The sequence below is a fragment of the Sceloporus occidentalis genome, unplaced genomic scaffold, assembly GCF_023333645.1.
Source record: "Sceloporus occidentalis isolate IW3139 unplaced genomic scaffold, rSceOcc1.0.p SCAF_8, whole genome shotgun sequence".
Classification (NCBI taxonomy): Eukaryota; Metazoa; Chordata; class Lepidosauria; order Squamata; family Phrynosomatidae; genus Sceloporus; species Sceloporus occidentalis.
The window spans coordinates 40,630,953-40,657,030 of record NW_028316988.1 but is presented as its reverse complement, the minus strand read 5'-3'; the positions used below and the strand labels follow the sequence as shown (position 1 = coordinate 40,657,030).

The 26,078-nt window shown below is 59.1% G+C and overlaps 4 protein-coding genes across 10 annotated transcripts in view; 3 read left to right on the top strand and 1 right to left on the bottom strand.

Moving 5' to 3' along the window:
* Positions 1-9,370, top strand: part of LOC149308730 (ectodysplasin-A-like) — a 31,419-nt gene extending 22,049 nt beyond the window's left edge. Inside the window, exons 3-8 of one of the 6 annotated variants that reach the window (XM_089536371.1) lie at positions 3,148-3,174; positions 4,164-4,334; positions 4,872-4,906; positions 5,185-5,236; positions 8,385-8,743; positions 8,803-9,370. In XM_089536371.1, the coding sequence (XP_089392497.1) occupies positions 3,148-3,174; positions 4,164-4,334; positions 4,872-4,906; positions 5,185-5,236; positions 8,385-8,743; positions 8,803-9,276 (1,118 nt within the window). In that variant the 3' untranslated portion in view covers positions 9,277-9,370. Of the gene's footprint in view, positions 1-3,147; positions 3,175-4,163; positions 4,335-4,871; positions 4,907-5,184; positions 5,237-7,114; positions 7,246-8,384 lie in introns of all 6 variants that reach the window. The other 5 variants (XM_089536375.1, XM_089536374.1, XM_089536373.1 and 2 more) reach the window with 5 other exon arrangements.
* Positions 9,371-9,499: 129 nt separating this feature from the next.
* On the top strand, positions 9,500-12,582 carry LOC149308729 (immunoglobulin-binding protein 1-like). Of its 2 annotated transcripts, XM_089536368.1 has the most exons (6): positions 9,500-9,716; positions 9,829-10,185; positions 10,292-10,487; positions 11,175-11,257; positions 11,457-11,569; positions 12,162-12,582. In XM_089536368.1, the coding sequence occupies exons 1-6, from the start codon at positions 9,523-9,525 to the stop codon at positions 12,299-12,301; spliced, it is 1,083 nt and encodes a 360-aa protein (XP_089392494.1). In that variant the 5' UTR covers positions 9,500-9,522; the 3' UTR covers positions 12,302-12,582. The 2 variants fall into 2 exon arrangements, with proteins under 2 accessions (XP_089392494.1, XP_089392493.1); XM_089536367.1 differs by having other exon boundaries at positions 9,500-10,185.
* Positions 12,583-13,459: 877 nt separating this feature from the next.
* Positions 13,460-19,426, top strand: LOC149308728 (diacylglycerol O-acyltransferase 2-like). Its single transcript, XM_089536363.1, has 8 exons — positions 13,460-13,523; positions 14,889-15,023; positions 15,804-15,911; positions 18,002-18,072; positions 18,158-18,362; positions 18,498-18,672; positions 18,851-19,053; positions 19,272-19,426. Exons 1-8 carry the CDS (start codon positions 13,481-13,483, stop codon positions 19,424-19,426), a joined length of 1,095 nt encoding a protein of 364 aa, XP_089392489.1. The 5' UTR covers positions 13,460-13,480.
* LOC149308727 (P2Y purinoceptor 4-like) lies at positions 19,421-22,942 on the bottom strand. Its single transcript, XM_089536362.1, has 2 exons — positions 22,624-22,942; positions 19,421-22,268 (listed from the first exon to the last, which is right to left on the bottom strand). Exon 2 carries the CDS (start codon positions 22,171-22,173, stop codon positions 21,031-21,033), a length of 1,143 nt encoding a protein of 380 aa, XP_089392488.1. The 5' UTR covers positions 22,174-22,268; positions 22,624-22,942; the 3' UTR covers positions 19,421-21,030.
* Positions 22,943-26,078: the final 3,136 nt, after the last annotated feature.

Sequence of the window (26,078 nt, the reverse complement as noted above, 5' to 3'; positions counted from 1 at the left end):
GAAAGGCAAGATATGCATGAACAGAGCAAATGAAAGCAAGACACCTTTCCTTGATGCCTTATCCTTCCTTGTCATCCCAAACCAATTGCATCATGAGCCATGTCCTTCTTGGTGCCTCTGCAGCAATGGCAACAATCCCTGTTTGGTGCCACCTGAAATGCACCCACTTTGAAGGCAGAGGAAGGTCGCCAGGCTGCCAGTCTTGCTCTGCAGAAGCCCTGGCGCAGAGGGGTAGTGGTCGCAGAGGCCCATAGGCTGGCTGAGGCCCTTCCTGGCTGCACTCCTTGTGCTGAGAGCCCTCCAGAGATCAGGAGCATCTCACAGGTGCACTGGTGGCATCAGTCTTTCACAAAACCAGTAGCTGGTTCTTCTTTTGAGAGAGAAAGTGCGCCACTTTGAGGAGAGGCATGGCCATGACTGCCATGTGAGCCACCATGGAGTCTGGAGTGGGCCATCTGTGAGCAGCAGCAGCAAGCCCCTCCCAAAAAAGGTCTCCATGGGGGTCAGGATCTGGGCCTGCAGGGGTTTCCCAGGGTGTTTGCGTGCCCACATGCGTTTCCACATGAGAACTGCTCCATGGAGTGTGCGCCAGGAGCCCTGGGGTTTCTGCCTGGCACAGTTGAACCCGTGTGTTGGAGGGGCTGTGAATACAGACCTTCTCTCATGTGGCTCCCATTCCTTTGCTGGGCTTTGAAGGGATTTGCTTCCCTCCTCGTAACTGCTTTTGGCTCACCACAGTCATTTGTACTTTCACTCTGCTTGTAATTCAAATGGCGTGTCATCCCTAAGATGAAATAAACTCACAACTTTGAAGGGTTTAGACTGAGAGGGAACAGCCCAGTCCCAGGAGGAGGAGGAGGCACCCCGGCCTCGACCCCCTCTTCTTTTTGGGCCAGTTTGTTTCTGCAGCAGCGTCTATGGCTCATGACCACGGCTGAGACTGTTTTGAGGAGGGAATCCTATGAATATTAAACCAGAGGACCAAAGGCCCATGGCAACTCTCCCCACTGAGTCCAAGCTTCTGCCTTTTCCAGCTCTCAGAAAGACGCTTGACGGTCTCTGACTCTTGGCTGCCCCTGAGAGAAACCCCCCCCCCCAGGCAGCCCCCAGCCCCAAGTTAAGATCTCAAGGACTGGCGCACAAACCCCAGTGCCCACTCTTGCTGGTCACAGTCCAGCCCTCACACAGCCGTCTTGCCAGTTCATAAGGTTGGCCTTGCACTTAGACCTCATGCCAGCCACTGGAGGCCTTGGATGGCCTTTGTGGGGTGGAAGCCCATCTTCTGGCAGCCTTGCCACCCCCCAACTGCTTCTGTCTACCTGTCCTCCTCCCTCAAGAGGGGCAATCTTTGCATGCTCAGAAGTTGTGCTGCTGAAAGTCCCTCCCTGCTTCTAACTGCATCCGAATTAAGAGAAGAGAAATGGTGGGGGAGGATGGCTCCCATATGGTGAAAGGGGTCCCCAGAGCCCATGAAGAGGGCCTGGCTTTGGTTTCCCTTTGGCAAGAGAAGCAGGTCTAGTAATGAACCTTTTAGCCAGGCGTTTGGTGAAGGGTTTGACACAGCCTCCCTCGGAATGAGCCTTTAATCACACAACCTTAAAGAAGCTTTGTGACCTGTTCCACAAAAGGGGGGCAACCAGCACTACATCCCCCCCACCTAGAAAGGCCAGGTGCTCCAGGGGGAGAGGCTCCCTAAGCGGCCGGAGGACAGAAGACATTGGCGCACTCCTCCTCCTCCAAGCTTCTTCAGAAAGGAATCCGAAAGAATCAACCCAGTGAATCGCTGGGGGGGGGGGTGAGTCAGAGGTCCCCTTCTCTGTCCCTTACATGACACTGTGATGACAGGAGGCCAGATGTTGCACACATGAAAGGCCTCAAATGAATCCACATGGAGCGATTTCCTTCCCTCTCTGCTGTGATGACTGAACCCAGTTTTGTTCAGCTGAGAAAACGGCCTGATTATGGAGCCGCATGTTCAGCCATGGGACCTTGCCTGGCAACGGTGCATCCAAGTCCCACTTCTGTACATGTCTCTCCTCCCCTGAAGGAACACAGGGAGCATGGAGGAAGGATGGCGCTTAATAAAGGGCCCTTCACAGCACCACAAAATTGGCAGCAGCAGCAGCAGCACCCTTGAGCATGAGATAGAAGCCACAGCATTCTGTGTATTCCTTCCCATTGACAGCAGTGACATTTTAGGGTGGCTTCCATCAAATGTAGTTCACCAGTCAAAAAACAGAATGGGAAGTGAAGCATGTATATCTGGTGGGGCAATTTTAATGGCAAATAATGTTCAATACAAGTATTTTAACTTTTCTTTAGAGAAGTGCACAGGTTGTTGCAATGCATGAGTTCAGCAATGGCTACTGAGCTGCACCCCACCGCCTGCCAGCCTTTCAGGGGCAAGCGATCCAGTGTGGGTCGGAGCAACATGGCAGAACTGAAAACCCACCCCACCCCACGGCCTGGCACTTAGCTGCCCCTTGGCACTTTCTTGAACCGTAAAATGTTTCCTAAACCACGGGATAAAGATTATCACCCTGAAAACATGTACAATGAGGTGATTATTCAAGTACTAAATGCAGAGGGATAGAAAAGTGCTGCTTATCCTCTGTGCAGTCATATTTGGGTTCTTAAAACTCCTTTAAAATTGTTAGATATGTCTTATGCACACTTGGGTTCCCTTACACCAGGAGGTAGACATAACTGACCAATGGGCTGTGGCTGCATCCAGGAAAGGGGTTTTACATGCGGTTCTGTTTCACATGGAAACAGTTCTGTGCACTGATTGTGTAGTTGTGCATGTCGCATCAATGGGTAATGCACACTTGGTTATGCCATGTCATAACTGTGTAATGACATGGCATAGCACCAATGGCCAGTAACTCTGTAAACATAAAGTACCACTGTTTCTCCATAATGTGGCTCTTGGTTGTTGTTTCTCATCATTGTTCCTTCTAAACAGAATGCTTAACCATATAGGACTTCCAGACATTTCTTCCTTCTACAGTTAGCCTCTATGGATAAATGTATCCAGGGAATCCTGAGTGCCTTAGGCTACAAAGCTTGTTCCTGCTCCATTCCTTTGAAATTAGCAATCATAAGGCTTGATTCCAGGGGAGCTGAAATATCCTTTTTCTTTTGCAGGCACAGCTTCCTCAAAAAAGAAAAAAGGTGAGCATTTTGCTTCTGCAGTTTTTCATCAGTTTCTGTTCATCCAGGAAGGCCCAGCTCTGGAACCATGTTTGCTTCTTGCTTGACAAAATCCACTTTGGATAAGGAAAGGTTGTGGATTCATTTTCTGGAAGTAAGTCTGGGGAATTACAGGACAATACTGTGTAAAAATACATAGGACCCACACTCAGACATTCACTGTTTGTATAATAACCCCGCACTGAATGCATAACCTGACAGACACCTCAGATTAAGCATTATCCAAGAGATAACTAACAATGCAGACAAAGTCTATGCAAGGATCTGAATAGTACCTCAAAGGACCATGTATGAAGAGGGCAAACCATCTTCTTCAACAAAACAGCATGCTGGCAAACAGTCCTATGATAATCCAACGTCACCAAACAGACACAGCTTCAGATATAAACCAGTTAATGGTACAGAACTGAGATGAATTTTGCCAACTCCGGTATAAATGTTCTAGGTCTAGAGTTAAACACCAACAGTTCATTGGCACAGAGAACGGTTGTGGATTCCTGTTCTTCAGTTCTATATTTTGCCTACTTGCGTGCTAAAGCGGGGGTAGGACTCCTGTGGCACTTCTCCTGAAATGCTCAGGGGGCACGCCATGGGCATTCCTCACACTGGGCCCTTCGTTGGCTGGCTGCATCGTCCCAAAGGGGCAGGACCTCCATGGCTGCCAAGATGTGCTGTCAAAGTAGGCAACAGGGGGAGGGGGGCAGCGGCTGGCAGAGGATCTGCATGGAGCTACCATCTGACCCCCACCCACCAGTTCATGCCACAGCAGCTCCGTCCTTCCCCCCAATTCCAATACGATGGCCACTCAGGTTGTGAGCATCGTTGTGCTTAAGGATAGCTGCTGAGAGCCAGAGTTCCTGCCTAGACGCTCTGCTGAAGGAAGTCTTTGCCTGGCCACTCTTTGGAAGTCATGTTGATGTGGAGACTCTAACGATTGCTTCTTTCCACAGGGAAACGAGCCGGACCCCCAGGGCCCCAAGGGCCCCAAGGGCCCCCTGGACCCCAAGGGCCTCCTGGAATCCCAGGGATCCCTGGCATACCAGGCACCACAGTGATGGGCCCCCCCGGCCCACCTGGGCCCCCCGGCCCCCAGGGGCTCCCTGGGGTGCAAGGCCCTACAGGTAAGTCTTGGGAAGGCTGGAGGGGGGAGTCATAGGCAGCCTCTCAACGTGCCACACATTTGGGGGAGGTCCTGCAAAGAACTAAATCCCCCAGTTCCAGCAATAGCAATAGCATTTACATTTGTATGCTGCTTCATACTAAATTAAGCAGTCTCTAAGCAGTGTACAATGTGGAATCTGGGGAGAAGGTTGCTTAAGAAACTGGCACCATGGATACATCAGCGCCAGCTTTCAGCATTATCTGGCAGGCCTGGACACAGAGCAGAGCACTGCACTATCGTGGCAGTTTGAGATCATTTAGGACTGAGTAGACCTTGGAAAGCAGGAAGAAAGGAAAGTCAGACGTGGTTCAAGAAGCACTTCGTACATTGTGGGTGGGGAGAAGACAGAAATGGGGGGGGGCATGTCTGTCCTGCTGGTTTCCCAGATGTATCCCTCACCCAGAGCCGGCACAAGCCTACAAGAGCTCACCCACAGCGCCAGGGCTTGGGGGTCAAGATTGGTGGACCAATCAATGACGAATGTCCTGTTTTGCAGGTGCCACAGATAAAGCAGGACCCAGAGATGCCCAGGTGAGCCAGCTGGTTGGGGCGGGGGGGGGGGAGGAGGAAGAGGGCTGTCAGTGGCTCTGTGCCACAGCTAAGTGTGGGGCTCCTTTTTGGGGTGATGAAGCAACACTTTCTGCCTTTTACTCAGCCGCCATCTTTCTCACATGCTGATCTCCCTGAGCCAATGATCTGCCTGAATGGATCCCAGTTTCTCCCTGCAGCACAGTGAGGCTCCATGGAGACAGTTTTGCCCCAGAGCTGGGGGTCACACTTTTACCTTCCCTGTTGCCTTCTGTTTGCAGCCTGCTGTGGTTCACCTCCAGGGACAAGGATCAGCCATTCAAGTCAAGAATGGTAAGAATCCCACACGGATTCCCCCTCCCATCGCGGCAGGAGAAGGCAGAAGCTGTGGGTCAGCCCCAGCCTGCACCCCAGAATTGTTTTCCCTCTCTGCAGTCTCCCCCCTTGAGCCCCATCAGCTCCCCTCCCTCCAGGCAGTTTTCTAGCCTGCAACCCATCAAGGGCTGGCCTTTGGCCCCCTCCCTGGCCACGGCTTCCCACCACTGACCAACCCCAAAAGCAGTTCCTTCACACAAAAGAGCCACAGCACTAAACTTTAAAAGGGGGAGGGGGCTTTGTTCATGTGGCCGAATGGGGGTGGGCAAGGGGAATGTGGGGGGAGACTCTCAGCATGAAATGGGGGGGGGGGGAGTGGATCTGAAGGGCCCATTGTCCCTCTTCCACCAGAACCGTTCCCCCCCCCCCCCCCGGCTGCCTTCTGCCCTTGGCATCCCAGTAAGAACAAAACAACACGCATGCACACCAGTTTGGGAGGGAGAGTCCTGCCTGCATTTAAATGGCCCAGCTGCCCCACCCTCATTTACTAAGGCGCCCCCTCTCCATATTCTAAAACCCAGCACAGCTGTGCCCCCTCCCTTCTTTTTTTACACGGCTTTTTCTGCCCCCAACAGTGGGTCTCTATGAGCTGCAGAGTCTGGAGCCAACAGTGGGTCTCTATGAGCTGGCATCACTGCCAGCTCTCCCAGCTCCCCTCCTCCAAAGGCTAGCCCTTCTCTTCTAGGGGGTCACAGGAGGGCAGGGAGTCTCCCCACTTCTGCCGGCTCCCACATACACAAGTTGGCTTCACTCACATGTTCCAATCCCTCTTTGCTCATGGGCCGCAATGGGACCGTGTCCTATTCCTCCTCTCCGCTTGACCTTGTGCGCCACTTGCGCTCTGGACACCCATCCTCCTGCAACCTTCAGGAGAAAAAAAGGCACTTCTGGATTAAGCACTTGGGACTCCTCTCCACTCCATGTGTTCCAGCTAGAATCCGTGAATGCTTAGGACAGAAATTTCTTCCACTTGGAGCCAAAGGTGTTCCAGGGTTCCTCTGTTTCTTTCTATGTGAGAGCCCTGAATACCCAAAAGGCACCAGATCCTGTCTGATACTACAAACTATGCAGGGTCATCTCTGGTTAGTACTTGGATGGTAAACCACTAGGGAATACCAGGTGCTGTAGGCTCTATTTCAGAGGAAGAAGCTGACAAGACTGCCTCTGAATACTGTATTCCTTGACCAAGAAAACCCTGTGAAATGCATGGGGTCACCTTAAATTGACAGGCAACTTGAAGGCGCACACAAACACAAACAGCTGAATGACCCAAAAAAGAAATAATCTGGAGGAGCACAGCCTCTCTGACTCAGATTTCCTTCCAACAGAGATCAACCAGATCTGGTGCTATTAGAGGGAAAGGGTCCTTCTGGGGGGCAGGGAGTGGTCCTCAGAGATTTATTCTGGATGAGAAACCTAAAAGGAATTTGCAGATGGAAAAACAAAGCAAACTAAAGCCCAGCAGCAAAGTGCTGGCAATGTGGGGCCTTGGGAGATTCTGCTTCAGACCCTCCAGTTCTCCCCCTTTCCCAAACACCCCACATGGCCTGGCGCCCAGGGCTTCCTGCTGTCTGTGGTTGGTGCTACTCTGGGCCCCCAGAGAAGGGAGAGCTGAGCCTCATGTTTCTGCCCCCTGACCTGGGGGTTCGCAGTACATCTTTCCATGTGCCATCCCTGCCAGGTGGCCAGGGAAACAGAAGTGGGGGGGGGGCTTAACTGAGGGTCTGCCTCTGGGCTGACCTAACCCAGCCGGCTGCTGACCTCCTGCTCCTTGCTCTTCTTGATCTCCTCCTCCTCCTGCCGATCACTGAGTGACTGCCATTTTCTCATACTGAGATCTTTCAGGTGGAGTCCTCAATGACTGGTCCCGCATCACCATGAATCCCAGAGTGTTCAAGCTGCACACCCGCAGTGGCGAACTGGAGGTACTGGTGGACGGCACCTACTTCGTCTATAGTCAGGTAGAAGTGAGTACGGTCTGAGGCCTAATGCTCCTTTTCCTGTCACCAAAATTCAAGCGGCTCGGGACCCTGAGCAATGCAAGGCTGGCACCCTGGGACCCTCTTTGGCATCACATTGGTGGGGAACAGTGGGGATAAGGGGCTGGGCATGGGGAGCAAAGGCACTCACATACCCACCACAATGTCTTTGACTATGGCTGGGCCCCAGAGTCACACCTCCTTCACCTCTTGCCCCCAAATGACAAACTGCCCGGGGCAAAGTTCTTGGGGAACACTTTGTCATTCAAAAGTAATTCCCTCCAAGTTTGGGGTAGTTTGATCCCAGAAAAAGCATTCTGTTCCTGTTACTAAAAATGCATTTTCTTGCCTAAAAGAGGCAAAAGGACAGGCATTTAAATGGCACACTGCCGTTGCCATTGCCATGCGGATGTCCTGGGAGTGTAGTTTGCCATGGGGGGGGGGGTATGTTTTCATAGTTTCAAAGGGTGCCCACCAAGGTCTGAAGTAGGGCAAAATCTGGGCTCCACCTGGAGGCCTCTCAGTAGCCTTGGCCCCTTTGTTCCAAGAGGCAGCGTGGCTCCTGTGAGCGCAGGGGGCACTTGGGGGTCAGGACAGGCAGGGCTCAGGGAAAGAAGGGCCAGACCCCTGGGGCACTCCTGCCCCAATGGCCAATGCACTAGGCCAGCGGGGACACCCCAGGCCCCTCTCAGCTGCTTCCAAGGACCGTATTTAGTTTTAACCTAGTTCCTGCATAGGAAGGCGGGATGGGGCCAACATGGCTGCCCTTTCCCTGCAGGCTCTTCCCTGGGTTTTGAAACAGTGGCTGTTCTGTGAAGGACAAAACCAGTTCTCCCCAGAAAGTGGGGTTCAGTGGCGGCTGGAGGCAAATCAACCCCCCCCCCCCCGAAGGCCCTTCAGTGCTCCTCTGGGCATCCCTTCTCACCTGGGGTTAGGACACTGGCTGGGCCCCAATCCCAAAGTGAGGGGGAGGCAATGGAACCCCTTCTCTGTCTCCTGAGCTCAAGGGCCCCTTGCCGGGGAAGAAGTGGGCCAGTGGGGCTGAGGGGAGGGCTGGCCGTGGGCCCCTCAGGCCTCTGCCCCTTCTCCTGCCTCGGAGTGACAGCCGGTGGTCCTGCCTTCCCCAGGTCTACTACATCAACTTCACGGACTTTGCCAGCTACGAAGTGGTGGTGGACGAGAAGCCCTTCCTGCAGTGCACCCGCAGCATCGAGACGGGCAAGACCAACTTCAACACCTGCTACACGGCCGGCGTCTGCCTGCTCCGGGCGCGGCAGAAGATCGCCGTGAAGATGGTCCACGCCGACATCTCCATCAACATGAGCAAGCACACCACCTTCTTGGGAGCCATCCGGCTGGGAGACGCGCCCACCTCCTAAAGGACTCAGGCGGCCACAGCTGGCAGCAGCAGCAGCAGGAGGACACGGAGGACCCAGCGGCCCCAGGGCTGCTGCCGCCGCCGCCGCCGCCAAATAGGAGAGCCGGGGCCAGGAGGCTGGGCGGCTGCCCCGGGCGCAATCCATGGCTTGCTGCCAAGGCAGGGAGGCCGGGAGGAGGCCTTGGGTCGCGGAGGGCAAGGAAGGACCCCGCATCGCCAGCAAGAGCAGCCCCTCGGGGGGGGTTGTGGGGGGGCTGGGCAGGCTCCTGGGGGAGGACCCCCCCAAAGGGCAGACGAGCCAGACTGAAAGGCCGGCCTTGCAAGGAGCGAAGGGGGCTCCGGAGCAGCTCTCCCTGCCAGATGCGTCGGTCGCCTCCGGAAGAAACGGCCCAGCGAAGCGCCAAATGGGGAGAGGGAAGGGAGGGCAGGGCAGGGCTGTCCCAAGGGGAGCCCCCGGCGGACCTTGCTTGGGCCAGGCCCCCGCCCTGCCTGCCTGCCTGGCCCCAAAGGCCCGCCCGCGGCGTCCCCGGGGCGAGGCCCTGGCTCCCCGCCTCCCGGAAGCGGAAGCAGCAGCAGCAGCAGCACTTCCGCCCAGCCCGCGGCTGTACATATATAAATGTCTCTGTATAAAGTGTACATAAAGCGGTTGTCCCTTTGCAAATAAAGCCCCGCCTGACCCGGCCTCGGCCTCCCTCCTTCCTTCCTTGCTTGCTCCCGGGGGGAGCCTCGCCGCCGCCGCCGCCGAGGGATGGAAGAAGGCCGGGGGGGGACTGGGCGGGAACCAACGGAGGGACGGGAGGAGGAGGAGGGCCCTGCCCGCCCCTAAGATGGCGGCGGCGGCGCTTCCGGTGGCGCGCGCAGGCGCAGGCGCGGCTTCCGGTGGAAAGATGGCGGAGGAGGAAGAGGCCCCCGGCGGCGATGGCGGCTCTGGGCGTCTGTCGGAGCTGCTGGAGTCCGGGTGGCGGCTGCTGGAGGAGGCCGAGGCCGAGGGCGGCGGGGTGGAGGCCCAGCGGAAGGTCCAGCGCGGGATCGCCCTCCTGGAGCGCACCGCACGCGCCGTGGCCGAGCTCCAGCTCTTCAGGTGGGGAGGCGGAGGCACTCTGCACACGCTCAGGAGGCAGGGTCCCTGTGGCCCCAGCCCCCTGCGCCCCTTCCCTTGCCATCTCCCCTCCCTCTCTCTCTCTCTCCTTCAGTGGGAACGAGGAGCTGGAGGAGCTTCCGTCGGCCGACCTGCGCTTCCTGCCGGTGCCGGCGCTGCTGGCCGCCCTGGTGCTGAAGCAGGACAGCCCTTCCCGGCGCCTGGAGCACCTCCGCCGGGCCCGCGCCCTCTTCCTGCGCTTCCTCGGCCTCTGCCGGGACTACGGCCTCCTTCCCCAGGGACAGATGCCCCCCGAGAGAGACTCTTCGGAGGACTCCGAGGAGCCCCAGGAAGAAGACCCACAGGAGCCCTCTGCCAGCAGCAGCCGCAGCAATGCCCGCCACCGCCCGCCCGCCTCCGACCAGGCCGCCTTCCTGGCCATGGCAGCCTCCAGGCGGGCCAAGATCGAGAGGTGAGAGGCAGCCAGGTGGGCAGCCGGTCAGTGGCTGGAGGGAGCCCAGCCTCTGGGCCGCCCCGACCCCTGCCACGTCCCTTCCCTCTCCCTTCTCCCTTGGCAGGTACAAGCAGAAGAAGGAGCTGGAGAGCCGGCTGGCCGCCCTGAGACCGCTGGTGGAGGCCGGCCGGGCCGAGGAGGAGCAGCTGCGGGAGTACTACCTGCTCCAGATCAAGAAGTGGATCGGGATCAGCCTGGAGGAGCTGGAGAGCCTGGACCGGGAGCGGGCCATCCTGGCCCGGAGGGACGCCCTGAAGCAGGTGCCTCACGCAGGAGGGAGGGAGGGAGGGAGGGCAGGGGCGGTTGCGGGTCTCAGGGGAAGCATAGCCGCCTTGGCCCCCTCTGCCTCCCTCTCTCTGGCGCAGACGGGCCCAGAGCCCTCAGCAGCCCCTGCGCCTCCAAAATGGCCACCAACAAGGCCCTTGTCTGCAGGCTCTTCTCCGTTCCTATCATGGCAGTCGTGAAGGAGCCCAGGGTCTCACCCTGGCGCTCATTGCCATCGGACACAGCGCTGGCCACCAAACGTGGATAGCTTCCTCGTGGGGACTGGACAGAGTCATTGGTCCCCCTGGCCCTTGGTGGCCCTCTCCATCAGAGGCCCTCAGGGCCGTTGCTGGCCAACCTGAGCGGGACCTGGGCCTCCCTGGACGTCCGGTCTGGACATTGCCAGGACTTGGCACTGGACAAGAGGGAGGCCAGCCCAGATCTGGGGGACTTTCTCCTAGTTTGGGACCCAGGGCTTCTCGCAATGAACCAAGATAAAGTAACAAGTGAATAAACAAAAAAGTCAGCACTCACCTCAGTTTTCCTGAATAACAGAACTATAATGTTATTCTTCAAAAAGTCCTCCGCTATTGAAATTAACCTGAAACACATGAAAGGGACCCACAATCTTTTCGCTGACAGAGCCTCTCCTTTGTTCTTTTACCCCCCCCCCCCACCTGCAGGGTTCAGCCACGGAATCCCCCAGTCAGCCTCCCAGGCCTCCAATGAAGCCCTTCATCCTCACCCGGGATGCTGCCCAGGCAAAGTACGTGGCTGTGGGGTCTGGTTTGGGGAGGCCGGGAAGGGACAACCGGGCGCTACTCAGGAGTCAAAGTGGGATGAGGGGAAGGAGACCTGACTAGCACTTTGTTAGCTCTCAAGACCGTTCTCAGCCCCTGTCCCTGCCTGTGTTTCTCCATGTCCGCTGCTGTGGTGCCAACTTACCTTTCTTCTTCACCTGGCAGGGTGTTTGGGGCCGGATACCCCAGCTTGGCAACTATGACGGTGGATGACTGGTATGAGCAACACCGAAAGCACGGAGGCTTCCCAGATCAGGGGATTTCACAAAGATCCTCAGGTATGGGAGAGAAGGGGGTCAAGATGTGCACACACTTTTGTGGGGATGTATGGTTTCTAGTAAGCAGAAGGGCTTACAAGGAGCCAAAGAAAGAAAGAAAGAAAGAAAGAAAGAAAGAAAGAAAGAAAGCCTCTTGTCTGATTGGTTACTCACTGCCCTGTGGCCAGATGCCACAAAGTTGCTGGCCCACGCGTGGCATTGATGGGTGGTAGCGAAATGGTGTTGAAGTCCAGGTGGCCCCACTTGGTGAGTGAGGCACCAGGGAACATTTGAGGCTGGTGCCCATATCAGTGACATGGGTAGGCCTGATCCTAAATGGAGTGACCCACGAGACAAATAAGTGGGTACCAAATTATATTTCTCTACCCTTCTGCTCATCAGAATATGCCCATTTGCAGATTTCTCCCCTCCGCAGCCAAGCAGACGGAGCGTGGCAGTGGTTTTAGTGTCATTCAGCTCAACACTCAAAAAAACGAAGTGCTCCATTGCAGGAAATGCCTGCGTTTCAGTCTTGGTCCTGGGCCGAGTTTGGCCGGGATTTTGCCTTCAGCCTATTGGTGTATTCAGGCCTGCTCTTGCTTTTGTCTTACAGGCATTACTGAAGAGCAACAGGAAGAGGCAGAAGGGGAAAAAGAAGAGGGAGGAGATGAAGCCGTGCAGAAAGCCCGCCAGTGGGACGAGTGGAAGGACTCGCACCCGAGGGGCTACGGCAACCGGAAGAATATGGGCTGATGGGGTCCCTGGAGATGAGCTGGCGGCCCAGCATCATGCAAAGGACTGAGCCCCACGTTCCGTGGCTCCCTCTCTGGGGGGGACACTGCCAGGGTGGGCTTCCATGGCAGAAGGGGCAGGTGCCAGGCGCAGAGAGGGCAAGGTCTCCCGCATCTCCTCCTCCTCCTAATGTGCTCCTTGATAAGCTGGATGCCTTTCCCTCTGGAAGCACTTTTGGCTGATGTAACTTATTGTTTTGTTATTTAACAAGCAAAGTAAAATGCCTTGATCTGTTCATTGCAGATACTGTTGTCTTTTTTTGACAGTTGTCGCCTCATTTTGGGGCAACGCACAAAGCAGGGTCTGAAGCCAGGCCGCTTTTGCCTGGCTGTTTTGGGGGGGTCCTATATGGGGTCCAGCAGAGACATGGGGCGGGCTTCTCTCCCAGGGCTTCCTTCCTGCCTCTTCCTGAGGGCTGCTCTGGTGGAGGAAGGGAAGCACCAGCCGCTCTTCCTTCTGCCAGAGTGATCCCTCTCAGGGCATTTAGTGAGTGGGGGATTTCTTCACACACAGAAGAGGTATCCTCCAGCCCCCCCCCCCCCCAGAAGCCCTGCTATGCCTACTGCCTCTCCCCCCCCCTCAAGAAGGCAATGTGGGGAGGGGATCCCATGGTCCATTGGAGAGGCACTAGTTGGTTCCCAGAGGGCCAGTGGAGCCCTTCTGTTCTTCATCCCCAGCAGAAGAGTATCAGGGGAGCTGGATCCTCACATCCGGCGCTCAAGCTAAAACGAACCCATTTCCCTTGAAGGGCCTTTTATGCTGAAAGAGACCAGTGGGGCTTTCTCTGAGGAAGCCCTTCTGCCTTTCCTTCTTGGTCGCTCTGTGTTGCCCTTGTGACAAACCCGCCTTGCCAGAGGGGCACATCCCACGCCTCCCTCTCTCTCTCTCTCTCTCTGTCTAAATACCCCCAGTCAGAGAGAGAGAGAGAGCCAGGGAACGTCTGCCTGGCCCTGCCCCTTGGAGGAGCCCCTCTTCTGCACACTGCCAGCCCTGAGGCTCCAGCAGAAAGCCGGGCTGGGTCCCTGGCCCTCCCCTCCCTCCATCCCTCCCTCCCTCCCTCTCCGTGGCGGGGCTTAAAAGCGGCCGAGAGGGCGAAGGCCGAGCAAAGGCTGCCCTGGCAGAGAGGGCAGGGGGCCCGACATGATGAAAACCCTCATCGCCGCCTATTCCCAGAACCGGAGCGGTAAGGAAAGGACCCGGGGGAAGGACGGGGGCGGCTCGGGGGGCTTTAGCGCCAGCGGTGCTACTTTCAGAACCATTTTCGGGACTTTGGGGGCCTATGAGTGCCCCAGAAAGAGAGAGAGACACAGAGAGAGAGAGAGAGAAGGGGCGGGGGGGGGGTTGATGAGTGGAGCAGAAATGAATCCGAGCGGGTTTGGGAGTGAGGCGGCCCAGCCCCCGGGACCCTGGAGAGCCTCCGGACGGAGGGACGGGGCGAGGAGGGGGCGCAGGACTGCGGGAGAGCTGGGGCCCGGGCCTCCCTTCTGCCCCTTCGGCTCCCGGGGGGGGGGGGTCGAGGCCGGGGGTGCCCCCTCCGAGGCAGCGCTGCCCTCTGGCCATGGCTCCACAGCCGGGGTTTGGGCTGAGCTCCCCGCTGCGCCCTCCTCTGCGGAAGGGCCAAAGCTCGTCCCTCCGTCCGCCGGTTAATGATTCACGCGGCGGAGTCGGAGCAGGGCAGCCGGGGGTCAAGGCTGCTGTTCCCCGCCGCCGGACCTTGGCCTGAGCAGGGACTCCCACCGGTCGCCCCCGGCCAGGCGGAGGCCGGGGCAGGAGCCCAAGGCGGAGCCGGAGGGGCGAAGAGGGCAGGAGTTGCAGAAGTGGCCACGGAAGAGCTGCCGTTGGGGCGGGCTAGGAAGCGGTGGCTTCCGCTGCTTCGTGTCCCAAATGTTGGTATGCCAGCCTTCCTCTGAAGAGCTCGGGGCAGGTTTCCCAGGGCGCTCTCGCCCTCGGTGCAGCCTTCCGTCCTTGGAGCCAGAGCCATGGTTGGAGTGTTGCCATTGGTCAGAAACTGTGCCTCAGCGGCCTTCCGAAGCTGTCAGTCTGTCTCTCCGTTATCCTCCCAGGAGGAGCCCTGGGGGCGAGGGACCTACCGAGAAAGTGCTGGCAAAGCAAACAGTGCCGTCCTGCTTTGCCAGCAGACTCGGTCCAGCAGCTGTGCATTTGAAGCCTGATAGGGGTCCTGCCCCATGACACCCCACTCCTCGGTCTCCTTTGGGCCCAGGACGCTGACCCAGGGCTGCTTGGGCGCTAGTCCCGCTGCCTCTTAGCTTGGCATGGGGGGGGGGGAGGTGAAAAATCGGGGCAGCTGCCCTTGAGACTGGCCTGAGGCAGAGGGTGGGCACAGGCCCTGCCCCCTGGCCCTGGCATGGCGCAGGCTGTCTCTGGGCTGGAAGGGGAACTGGGTGGGAGGCTCGGCTCCGCGGGCATTTCTGGGATTGGCCTTCAGGAGGAGGCGGCGGCGGCAGCTGGTGGGTGCCAGCTGAGCCAACGGCGAGGGCGACCTGACCAGGAGATGAAGGCCACATGGCAGCCCTCTTTGTGCCCACAGGGAGCCACGCCAGCCTCCGGGATGCTCTCCGCCGCCGCCTCGTGGCCGGTCCCCGGTGGCCCTCGGAGGGGCAGGTCCAGGCCTGCCTCCAGCTGCTGTCGGTTCTGCAATGGATCCTCAGCTTCCTCCTGATGGGTGAGTGAGTGGGGCAGAAAATGCCCCTGTGGAGGGCAGGTTGGAGGAGGACCCTAGGGGCCCCTGTCCGGCTTCCAGTGGGCCGTGCTCAGGCACGGGGCCCTGGCTCCCAGCGGACCACATGGCTGCCGATGCTGTTGGGCTGAGGATGGTTCCCGCGCCCCCCGCTGCCCTTGGCAAGGCTACCCAGAGGCAGCATGGCAGCTGCAGTCCAGCAACGCCGAGCGCCTCGCAGGACCAGCGGGGTCCGTTTCTGCCTCCTTCGTGTCCCCCAAGAGGCATGGCTGCCCTGCTGGTGACGGTAACCTTATCTGCGGCTGTGCAGCTATGTGTGCTCGCAGTCCCAGTCCGCCGTCTCGCCAAGCCTGGCCCAGGCACAAGGCTCTGCAGGCTTCTGTTCGCGTAAGAGCTGCCCGGGGGGGGGGAGGCAGGAGGCACAGGAGGCCCGGACTTGTGGGGAGGAGGAGGAGCCCTCGTGGGTCTCCCGCCTGAGAAGCCCCCCCCCCCAGGGATCCCTGGCCGTCTGGGGTCTGGGGGGGGACTATCCTCTGTTCCCAGGCTGGGCGTTGAGGGATCGGCCCCAAGGGCCCCAGTTAGAAGCTCCTGGCAGCACACTGCGGGGCCCAGTGGGGTTCCCCGGGGCCGGGTCTGCCCCAGTGCTGTTCTCCCTGACAGCCGGTGGACGGGGACAGGCTGGCCTTTTGGGGGGGAGTTTTGAGGGGCCTGATCCTGGGCAAGAGGAGGCGGGGGGGGCGCCCTGACAGCGGTTGTTCTTCCCAGGTTTGGCGGTCCTGCTTCTCCTCACCTACCTGGTCTTCACCATCTTCTGGCCAATTTCCGCCCTCTACCTGGCCTGGCTGATTTTCGACTGGGAAACCCCTGAGAGAGGTAAGGCCAGCCCCCCCTCCTTGAAAGGGCTTCGGGGGGGGTCTGGTTTTCGGGGACACTATCCTAAGTATTCCCTGCCAGGCATAGAGAAAGAGACTCGTGTTTGGATGGCAGGGGCCCCATCCCCTCCAGAGAGTCCCACAGAGACTCCAAGGTGGAGCGGGATAGCAGTCATGATGGCAGGAATGATGGACGAAAAAGGTATCTTAGAATCCCCTTTTCTTTTTAAAATAACCAAAACCAAGCAAACGATGCTCAAGGCCAACCTTGAAATCTGCCTGCTCCAACTGCCTCTGCTCTCTGCTTCCCTCCTGCTCCTGGATGCAGTGATGGGTCTCTTTATTCCTTTTAGGGATCTCTATGGCTCAATAAAGTTGAATGAGCCTTTGGTAAATTACTCAAGGTGGGTTACTAACATGCAAAACATACAAACAAATTTAAAACATACAGTAGCATCTTTGAGACTGGCTGAGAGAAAGAAAGAAGTTGGTAACCTTGGAGTGTAACTTACAGTTAGGAAACAGATTCCAGATTGGGAGAAGAGCAGAGTACGGAGAGAGGGGCAGCGGGATCCCAGTTGGGGAAAGGAAGGAGTCCGAGGAAGGCCTGGGAGGGGCAGAAGACTTCCTTGGGACTTGGGCGAGGCGAGAGCAGAGCAACACCCGCAAGTGCAGTGTGTGTGTGTGTGTGTGTGTGTGTGTGTAGAGAGACATGATGTTGGGAAACATAAAGTGCAGACCAAGAGGTCAGGATAGAGGATAGGAAGGGCAGCATGACAGCCAGCCCTCTGAGCGCAAATGGAAGGGCTTTTAAAAAGTGTCCATCCTTGGAAAGTGTTGACCTTGCACCCCTGTTTTGAGAATGCCCTCCCAAAGTATTAACGTGTAAATGTACTTGTGAATAAATATGTATTTTCAAGGTGTGTGTCAAGGTAACAGAGGAAATACCCAAATTCTGGGAATTATTGCAAGCTATGAAAAGTGTGCAATGTAAGCTAAACGTTGACCCTTTCACTTCTTCGTTCGTGGCTTGAAGAAGGCTGTAAAAGTCTTCTAACATTAATAGAACAGTGAGTTTCTTAAAAGATTAAAATTATTATTAAACTTTATTTGTAAAGCACTCTAAATTTGCAGAACGCCGTGAAATCTCTCGAAGCAGCCAGAGAAAGGGACCAGGCTGAAAAGGAGTCTGGCCGCGGCCATCATGTTCCCAGAAGTCCGAGCGGCAAGAGGCCGAGGAGGGGGTCCGGCTGGAGGGGATGAGGGGGGGCTTCCTCGGTTGATTATTCGGTCAAGGGAAGCACAATCACAGTCAGCACATGGGGGGGGGGTCCTCAAGTGGGGTGGGGGTCGAGAGAGAGAGAGAGACCAAGCGGCCCAGATGAGAGCAGTCTCTCTCCCTCTCTGCCTTGGCTTCATCCCCTCCTTCCCGGCTCCCTCCGTCCTGGTCCCAAAGTCCATCCAGCATCATCGAGAGAGGCTTAAGGGATGGACGGAATGCACTCCAAGGCCGAGAGCAGGAGGCGGGGAGCTCCCTCGGAGGGATGGGGGGCGGGCGGGGGTCCCGTCCATGTTGTCGGCACCTGGTTCCTTTGGCGAAGGAAGCTCGGCTGCCTGCCGTTCAGCCCGAGATCCCACTGCTCCCTCCGGGGATTTTCTGCGGGGGGAGGGGGCTCTTGTGGGAGGCCAAAGCGCCATCGGGTGGCAAGCTGCTCGCTTTCCTGGGGGGGGGGGGGCGCTGGGGCCCCGCGGGAGTTGCGTTGCTTTGGCTGATGGGGCGAGAGGGGGCGACCAAGCAACCCACGACCCCCGATCCAGCCACAGAGACCCCCCCGCCGCGTTGGCAGGCCTCCGAAGACTGTTTTAAGACAATTTTAAAACAATGTTTTGTTTCTGCTCTGATTTTCTTGTTCATCGCTTTGGGGGACAGAAAAGCAATAGATGCACCTGATAAATAACCAAGCCCCTCCCCCGCTTCCCTTTTGGAGGAGGCAGGGAGGGGCGCCTTGGGGCGGGGGCCCTCCGTCGTTGCGGAGGGTGGCAGTGGCTTCGACCCCCGACCGACCCCCTTCCCCTGATGTCTCCTTTTAGGCGGGAGGAGCTCGGCCTGGGTCCGCGCCTGGCCCCTCTGGAACCACTTCCGAGACTACTTCCCGGTGCAGGTAAGCACAGCGGGGGCTGCGGCGGGGCGGGGCGGGGCGGGGGCGAGGCTGGCCCCTTCCTTTTTGCCTACCTACCTCCCTGCAGCTGGTGAAGACCCACCCGCTGCCTCCGGGGCGGAACTACCTGGTGGGCGTCCACCCGCACGGCATCCTCTGCGTGGGCGCCTTCTGCAACTTCGTCACGGGCTCCACGGGCTTCGCGGAGAAGTTCCCGGGCATCCGGCCCTTCCTGGGCACCCTGGCGGGCAACTTCCGCCTCCCGGGCTTCAGGGAGTACCTCATGAGCGGCGGTGAGTCGCCCCCTCGGCCGCAGCCCCAGGCCTTCCCCTCCGAGCCCCTTGCCACCCTTGGGCCCCGGGGAGGCTGTTGTGGGGCTCAGCCCCTGGCCCTGCTCCCTCAGCCTCGCCCTCCCTCCTTCCCTCCAGGCCTCTTCCCGGTCAGCCGCCGGGCCATCGAGCACCTGCTCTCGCGGAGCGGCACCGGGAACGCCGTGGCCATCGTGGTCGGGGGCGCCGCCGAGTCGCTGGCCTGCCGCCCGGGAGTGACCGCCCTCATCCTCCGCCGCCGGAAGGGCTTCGTCCGGATGGCCCTCCAGCACGGGTCCGTGTGCCTCCCTTCCCTTTCCCTGTCTTCGCTTAGGGGCTAGAGGGGGGCCGCCAGGGTCCCAAGGGAAGCTGCTGACCCTCCCCTCCAGGGAAAGGGGCCTGGGGGCTGGGCTTTGGGCTCCCTGCTTCCTCCTCCTCCGGCAAGACTGACTCCATCTCCCTTCTCTCTGCAGGGCCCACCTGGTTCCGGCTTTCTCTTTCGGGGAGAACGACCTTTTCCAGCAGGTCTTCTTCGAGGAAGGGACCTGGATGAGGTGGCTGCAGGACGGCTTCCGGAGGCTGCTGGGTTTCGCTCCCTGCTTCTTCTACGGCAGGGGCCTCACCTCGGCCCACTCCCGGGGCTTCCTGCCTTTCCCGCGGCCGGTCACCACCGTCAGTGAGTCCTTCCTCCCGCCCCCGGACGGGTTGGGGGGCCTGCCTGGGAAATTGCTTGGCATGGGTCACGAAGAGTGGGCTGAGCCTCTAGCAACATCTCCCCCCAATGAAAAACCCCACCTGGCTCAGGGGGGACTGGGAAGATCCCGCAGAGGCCCCTGCGTCGGGTGAGGGGAAAGGATGCCACTCGACCTCAGGTCTGTCCCCCCCCCCCTCCAGTTGGAGAGCCCCTGACTGTGCCCAGGATCGAGCATCCAGCGCGCGAGACGGTGGATCTGTACCACGCCATGTACGTCCGCTCCCTTTGCAAGCTCTTCGAGGAACACAAGGCCAGGTACGGCCTTTCGGAAGCGGACACGCTGCAGATCCTTTGACGGAGAACCGGCTGGAAGGGACACCAGGCCGCCACCTCCTCTCCCCGCAAGGGGTCAGTGGGCCTGGGCTGCCTGACTGTGACCCCTTGGCAAGGCAAGCTTCCTGGCTCTTGGATGATGCCCAGATGGACAAGGGACCCGGACAGCTGGATATCTTGGTGGATTGGGCCCCCTGTTGGAGCAAGTCTCTCTCTCTCCCCCCCTCTCTCTCTCTCGAGATGCTGCGGTGGCCTTTACATTTCGCTTCCCACGCTCCTCCATGTTTGGGGCTGGCAGCAGTTTCTGGAGATGAGTGTGCTGAAGAAAGTCCTGACTTTTCTATCACCAAAATATTCGTGAGCGTCGAAAGATGGTCTCCTGAAAGAGTGACAGGAGAGCCCTTCACAACTGGCCAGCCGAAGGCGGTGCTGGAAGGAGGCCTTCGCTGCCTGGCCCAGGAGGCCACGCTTTCAGGAAGCCCGGCTCGGCCTCGTGGGGGGCAGGGCAGGGCAGGGGGTGGACAGTCCAGCGGAGCCCTTGGCCTCCCCCCAGATGTGGCTCTCTTCCAGCTTTAGCCCTGCTGAGGACCTGCTTCTGCTCTTGAGAGCTCTGCAAGACCAAGTGGGGGCAGTCTTAATGGCTCCCTTCGCACACCTGCCTGACCCACAGGTGCCCCCAGACAAACAGCTGACCCAGCAAACACCCATAAATTGGGAGGGGGGGTTGTTTTCCTTCCTCCTGGGGACCGACCTAAAGGAGGACAAGGCACCAAAAATGTAGGACGTGGCAAAATAAGCGCTAAAAATACACATATAAATATAAATCCATGCTTCTTAGTCCTGCTAAAAATGGAGGACACTTTGGAATTCCTTCTGGAGGGAAAGTCCTGGAAAAGGAGGACGTCTGATCACCTTATGGGGGGCCTCTAGTCACGGAGCCCTACAAACGCTGAAAACAAGCCCCTCTGCTCCTGGCCTGCGCCTGCCCCTTCGGCCCCCGCCCCCCATGAGTGCTAGCACAGCCTTGCCCTCCGCCCTTTCTGCCCCTCCAGCCCTTGCCCTCGGCTTCCAGGGTCTCCTCCGGCCCAGGGCCCCCAGCGTGGCTCCCAACAGGCCCCGCCAGGAGTGGGGGGCTTTGCTCTCTAGGGGGCGGGTGGGTCTCTGCCCCCTGCCCTGCCTTTCCAGCCTGCCTCCTCCTGGTCCCTCGCGGGCTTCTTGCCACGCTGGCCATTGCCCCCCACCCGCGGCCTTTCTATGCGGGCTGTGCGTCCACACGCTGCCAGACAGGAATCAGATCGGCCTCGCCATGCGGTCGAGGGGAGCTTCAAGCTATTATTTATGCTTTCACTTGTGTTAGCTGTGTGCTTTTCATGGAATTGTTTATTTACTTGCCTTTAAATTTTGGTATAATAAAAGTTTCGCGGCACTTTGTTCCAGTTTGTTCTGACCTTCCCCCCCCCCGTGGCCTCCTGCCGGAAACGGGGGGGGGGGAGGTCAGAAGTCGAATGCTGACCCTTGTTCGCTTCCTGCCACGCTTTTCCATACGTGATGCTCTCTGCTGATTTTGGTGGTTTTGCCAGGACTTGAAGCCAAAGCCTCTCTGGTCCCGAGTGGGAAAGGCCTGCCTTACTGGGGCTCCGTTCCTGCCCCTCGCCCTCCTCCTCCTTCCCGGGGGCAGTGGTTCCCTGTGGGCCGGGGGGCCATGGCCAAGGCAGGGGCCGGGGGGCCCTTGGGGAGCTGCCCTCGCCGCCCCCGCCGCCCGCTGCCTCGGGCCAAGAAGTAGAGGAGGGGGTCGAGGCAGCTGTTGGCGCTGGCCAGGGGCCGGGTGGCCTTGTAGGCCACGTTGACCAGGTTGAGGGTGGCGCAATCGGCCCCCAGCAGCCGGGCCGCGTAGTAGGCGCTCCGCGTGGCGTGGAAGGGCAGGAAGCAGAGGGCGAAGACCAGGAGCACCAGGGCGATGCTCCGCAAGGAGCGCCGCTTGTAGCCGGGGAGGCTGCGCCTGGGGCCCGCCCCGGAGGAGGAGCGCCAGAGTCGCCGGGCCATCAGGCCGTAGCAGGCGGCGATGACCAGGGCCGGCAGCCCGAAGAGCAGCGCCATCACGGCCGAGCTGTAGCCCACGAAGCGCGCGAAGTCGGCCGGGCGGGTGGTGTCATGGCAGAGGGTCCCTCCGGCGGTGCCGTTGGGGCCTCCTCCGCGGGGGCTGGTGGTGACGAAGGCCAGGCTCGGGGCCAGGGCGGCGGCCACGGCCAGCCAGACCCCAAGGCAGACCAGGCGGGCGCGGCGGGGCCGGGCCCAGGGCAGGAGACGGGCCGAGTGGCAGACGCCGCGGTAGCGGTGGAGGCTGATGCAGGTGAGGAAGAGGATGCTGCCGTAGAGGTTGGCGTAGAAGAGGAAGCGGACGGCCTTGCAGAGCCCGGCGCCGAAGGGCCAGTGGTTCCGCGCCGCGTAGTAGTAGACCAGGCTGGGCAGGGAGAGCAGGTAGAGGCAGTCCGAGAGCGCCAGGTGGAACAGGTAGGTCGCGCCGGCGCTCCAGGAGGAGGACCCGCGACGAAGGCGGCCCCGGCGGCAGAGGAAGGCCCACAGAGCGTAGCCGTTGAGCGAGAGGCCCACCGCGCACACCGTGCCGTAGCACACCGGCAGCAGCACGAACTTGAACTCCTCGTCGAAGACACACGGCGGCGGCGGTGGAGGGGTCCTGGACGAAGGCGGCGGAGAGGCGGAGGGAGAAGGAGAGGAGAAGCAGGAGGAGGAGGAGATGGGGAGAGCCATGCCGGTCCGGCTGGCCGCCCCCCAGGCAAGGCCTCCTCAAGTTGTACCTGCAAACGTCGGGGCGCCTTGGCCCAGCAGCGCTCTCTCAGCCTGAGCTGAAACAGGGAGAGAAGAGGCCCAAGAACAGCTGGAGGCGCCTGGCAGAGAGGAGTCCCCTCGTCCTCCCCCCGTCAGGTCCCAGAGGAAGAGGGCAGGAGCCCCGGTCGAAAGGTGAACCCCGGGGACACCGCTGGCCAGGCTGTGTGGGTGCGCGTGCCTGCCTGCCTGCCTGCCTTCACACGGGTCCGGGGTCCGGCTGAGGGTCCGGCTGCAGCCCCCTCCCCACTGCCTGCCTTCGTGTCCGCCTTCATCAGCCGCCCCCCCCCCCCGAGGAGGCAGGAGGGCCAGACCCCCGTCCGCCCGCCCCCGCTCCCCCGGGAGTGGGTCCCTGTGGAATGCCCCTGGGCTTACTTCGGAGTTAACTTGTCCAGACTGGCAGCTTCAGAGAGATGGCGGAAGATGCAAGGCAAAGCAGTGCAATACGTCCGAGGCAGCAACTCCGTCCTCGCTGGTTTCCAAAGCGTCGGAATCCGAAGGAAAAGCCTGCCGTGAATGAGAGCCTTGTTTGCCCTCCGCTGCTCAGATAAAGCCTGACGGGAGGACAATGGGAGCTTTGTCCTTTGCAGATTGGGTCCCCTGGAAAGGCCTGGCCTTAACTGGTGTCAACCAAAGGCAGCGGGGGGAGGCCAGGGAACGCGACCTCTCCGCCTCCGTCTGCAGAAGTCCCCCAGGTCGGAGCTGCTGGGAGGGAGACGGAGGGAGGACCTGGGTTCACCGGCTTTCTGTGTCCCGGATCTGCGGCTGAGCCCTCACATTGAAATGCGATGGCCCTGAGAATCTGGGCTTCATTCATCGGGGCTACTGGACTTTCCTATGAGAGCAGGGGTCCCCTATAAGCACCCCAAATGCACCCTGACTCCAAGCAAGCCCAGGCATGGCTGGCCCTTGGGTGGGAGACCACTGTGAAGAAGGCCAGGGGCCTCCAGGCGGGCTGCTGTTTAGGGCTGACACAGTGCCAGGGCGGGTGGGCCAAGGGCTCTGGCTCGGGGCAACACTGGCGGGATCCTTGGCTCCTAGGACTCCATGGCGAAAGCTGGAGGGAATGGCTGAGCCCAGGTGTTGCCGCCTGGCTCTTGGTGCACGCCAAATCCCCGCCGCCATCTTGCCCTTCGCAGGCGTCCCTGAGCCGGGCGGCGCCACTTCTGCTTTGTCCACCGACACAGAGCTCCATGCTGGCGGCAGCAACGGTTGCATCCTGAGTATGGGGCATCCAACGCCCTTCCGTCCTCTTCCTTCAAGGTGCTCTCTGGCCCTGGTCCTAAGGGTGCCTCCCTCCCGCAGCCTCCCAAATGTTGGCGCTGATGTGCCCAGGTCCCCGTTTCTTATCGATAAAGCATCAAGGACCATTAAAGGCAAGCTTATCCAAGATTACTAAGTCGCGGTTGTCCTATTTTGGCCGCATCACGAGAGGAGAAAATAACGCTAGGAAAGCTGGAGGGCCGCAGAAGGAGAGGAAGACGGGGCCCTGGAGGGGGAAGGGGAGAGCCATGCCAGCCAAAAGGCTGCAAAGCCCAGCAGAGTCTAGAGGGAAAGCGGCCTGGGAAGCCACGCCATCCTGAGGGGACAGTGCCAGGGGCTGCCCCAGAGAAGGAGGGAGGAGGGTCGGCGCTTCCTGGCTCGCAACACGGGCCTCCTCCCGGGGCAGCCTTTTGAACTGACCCCTGCTCCAGGCCACGCCAGCGGCGAAGCCAGGGAGCCCAGACCCTCTCCTTGGGGGTCCGGTGGTCAGACTCTGGAGACGGGACCGGGCGGGAGGGGTGCTCTCCTTCCTCCTGTTGTTGTGATAACAAACAGATTGTAGAAAGGAAGCCATTACCTAAAGTGGTTCGGGGGGGGGGAGGGGGATGTGACGCTAAAAGGCTGCAGCCAGAGTTCTTGGGAAAAGCTAATTAGGGGCGTCTTAAGATGATTGTCAACAGTCCAATTAATTACAGATGAGCGGCAGGCACCATCTGTCGCCCCCTTCCTCCTCCTCATCTTCCTCATCTTCCTCTTCCTCCTCCTCGGGGGATGGCGATGATGGCCCATCGGAGGGGAGGCCAGAGGGCTTTGCTCAAACGGAACCGGAGCCAAAAAGCAGGCCCTTGCTTTGGCCTGAACTGGAGGAGAACCTGAAATGGTACCCGGAGGCCTCCCCGACAGGGTGACCAGATCATGCCCGCAAAGGAGGACAAGGCACCCCAAATGTAGCACATTACAAAAAATGAAAACACTAATATAAATTACATACACGCTTATTAGCCATGCTAAAAATGGAGGACATTTTGGAATTCCTCCTGGAGAGAAAGTTGAAATGTAGGTCATGTCCTGGAAAGGAGGACGTCTGGGATCAACTGAGGAGGAGCCCTCTTTGAGTCCCGCACCCGTGCTTCGCAGTGCCTCCACCCCACCTGCCCCAAACACCCCTCTCCCAGTCGGCATTGAGGTGGCTCCAGTCCTGGGCAGAGGCTGCACTCGTTGGCCGGCAGCCCCCCTCCCCAAAAGCGATCCAGGTACTCTCTCTCATAAAGGGGAGGCGAGCGGGAGGCGGGCGAAGGGGATTCCCTGGAGTGGGGTGGGGTGGGGTGATGAGGTGGCCCCTGGCCCCGAGTGACCCCTAGTGGGGCGGGGGCGTGGGAAGGGCAGGCTCCGAGTTTTCCACCAAGAACCACGAGTTCAGGGGGACCCTGACCCGCTTCCCCTCGGCCGTCCGCCGCTGCAGCGAAGGAGGAGAGTGAGGGTCCTGGCAGCTCCTCCTCGTGGGCTTGTATATTTCTATGCTGAGGGTTCAGGCAGACATTCCTTGCCAAAGTCTCGGGGCGTGCGTGCGATTACACCCGAGAAGGGAGGCAGTCCCACCGGGATCGGGACCTCTGAGTCACGGCGGCCCCACGGAAGATCGGGACCTCTTCAGGGGGACTTTGAGAGGATGGTCCTACCATACACTGGCAGTGCTGCTAAGCAGCCCGGACTTTGTTCAAATCTCTTCCTTTTGCTTGTTTACTTTATTTATTTATTTGGTCATTTATTATCCGGCTCCTCTTCGGAGTCCGAATGAGCTGCTTGGCTGGACCTTTCAGAACCCGAAGTGAATGTGAAGTCCTTTGCTCCCTTGACCTTGGTAGAAATAGCCCCCGCTAATCTTGCCACGCTAAGCTGCTCTGGCGTGAGCAATTAAGGGATCAAGAGTTGCCCTGGCCCTGGTCAACGTGGGCCGCCGGCTGAGAGGGTAGGGCTCGCTTCCTCCGGGCCGGGCTCCCTGTGTGAGTGTGAGTGTGAGCGTGAGCGTGTGGAGGGGGCGGGGGCGGAGGAAGGGGTGGCTTTCGCTGCCACGTGACTCCCGGGGCCAGAATGGCCAGCAGGACGGTGGCCATAAAAGCTAACGCCGGTGGCATCACTGCCCACCTCCTACTGTGACTAACATGTTCCTTTTAACAATGTTTAGAAGAAAGAAGCACTTATAAACACAACAGGGATCCCTGAAAGGACTGCCCAGAACATTTGCAAAGGGGTCCTGCAGCACCTTTGAGACTGAAAGACAGAACTGGAGCGTTCCTAGACTTCAGTCGACTTCTTCAGATGCAGCAGATGTCGGCTCAAATCTCCAAACGAGCATGCTGCCGATTTCTTTCCTTCAGCTGGTCTCAAAGGTGCTACAACATCCCTTTACAAAGTGATTTTCCAGACGAATACGTTGATGTCCTTGAATTCTATTCCAAAAAGATAGTTTTGGAATAGCACATAAATACATTTAATGATGTTAGCAGTCATCATGGGTTTGTTTGTCGTAAGTAACATCATCATTCTCCCTCTCCCCGCAAAGAAAC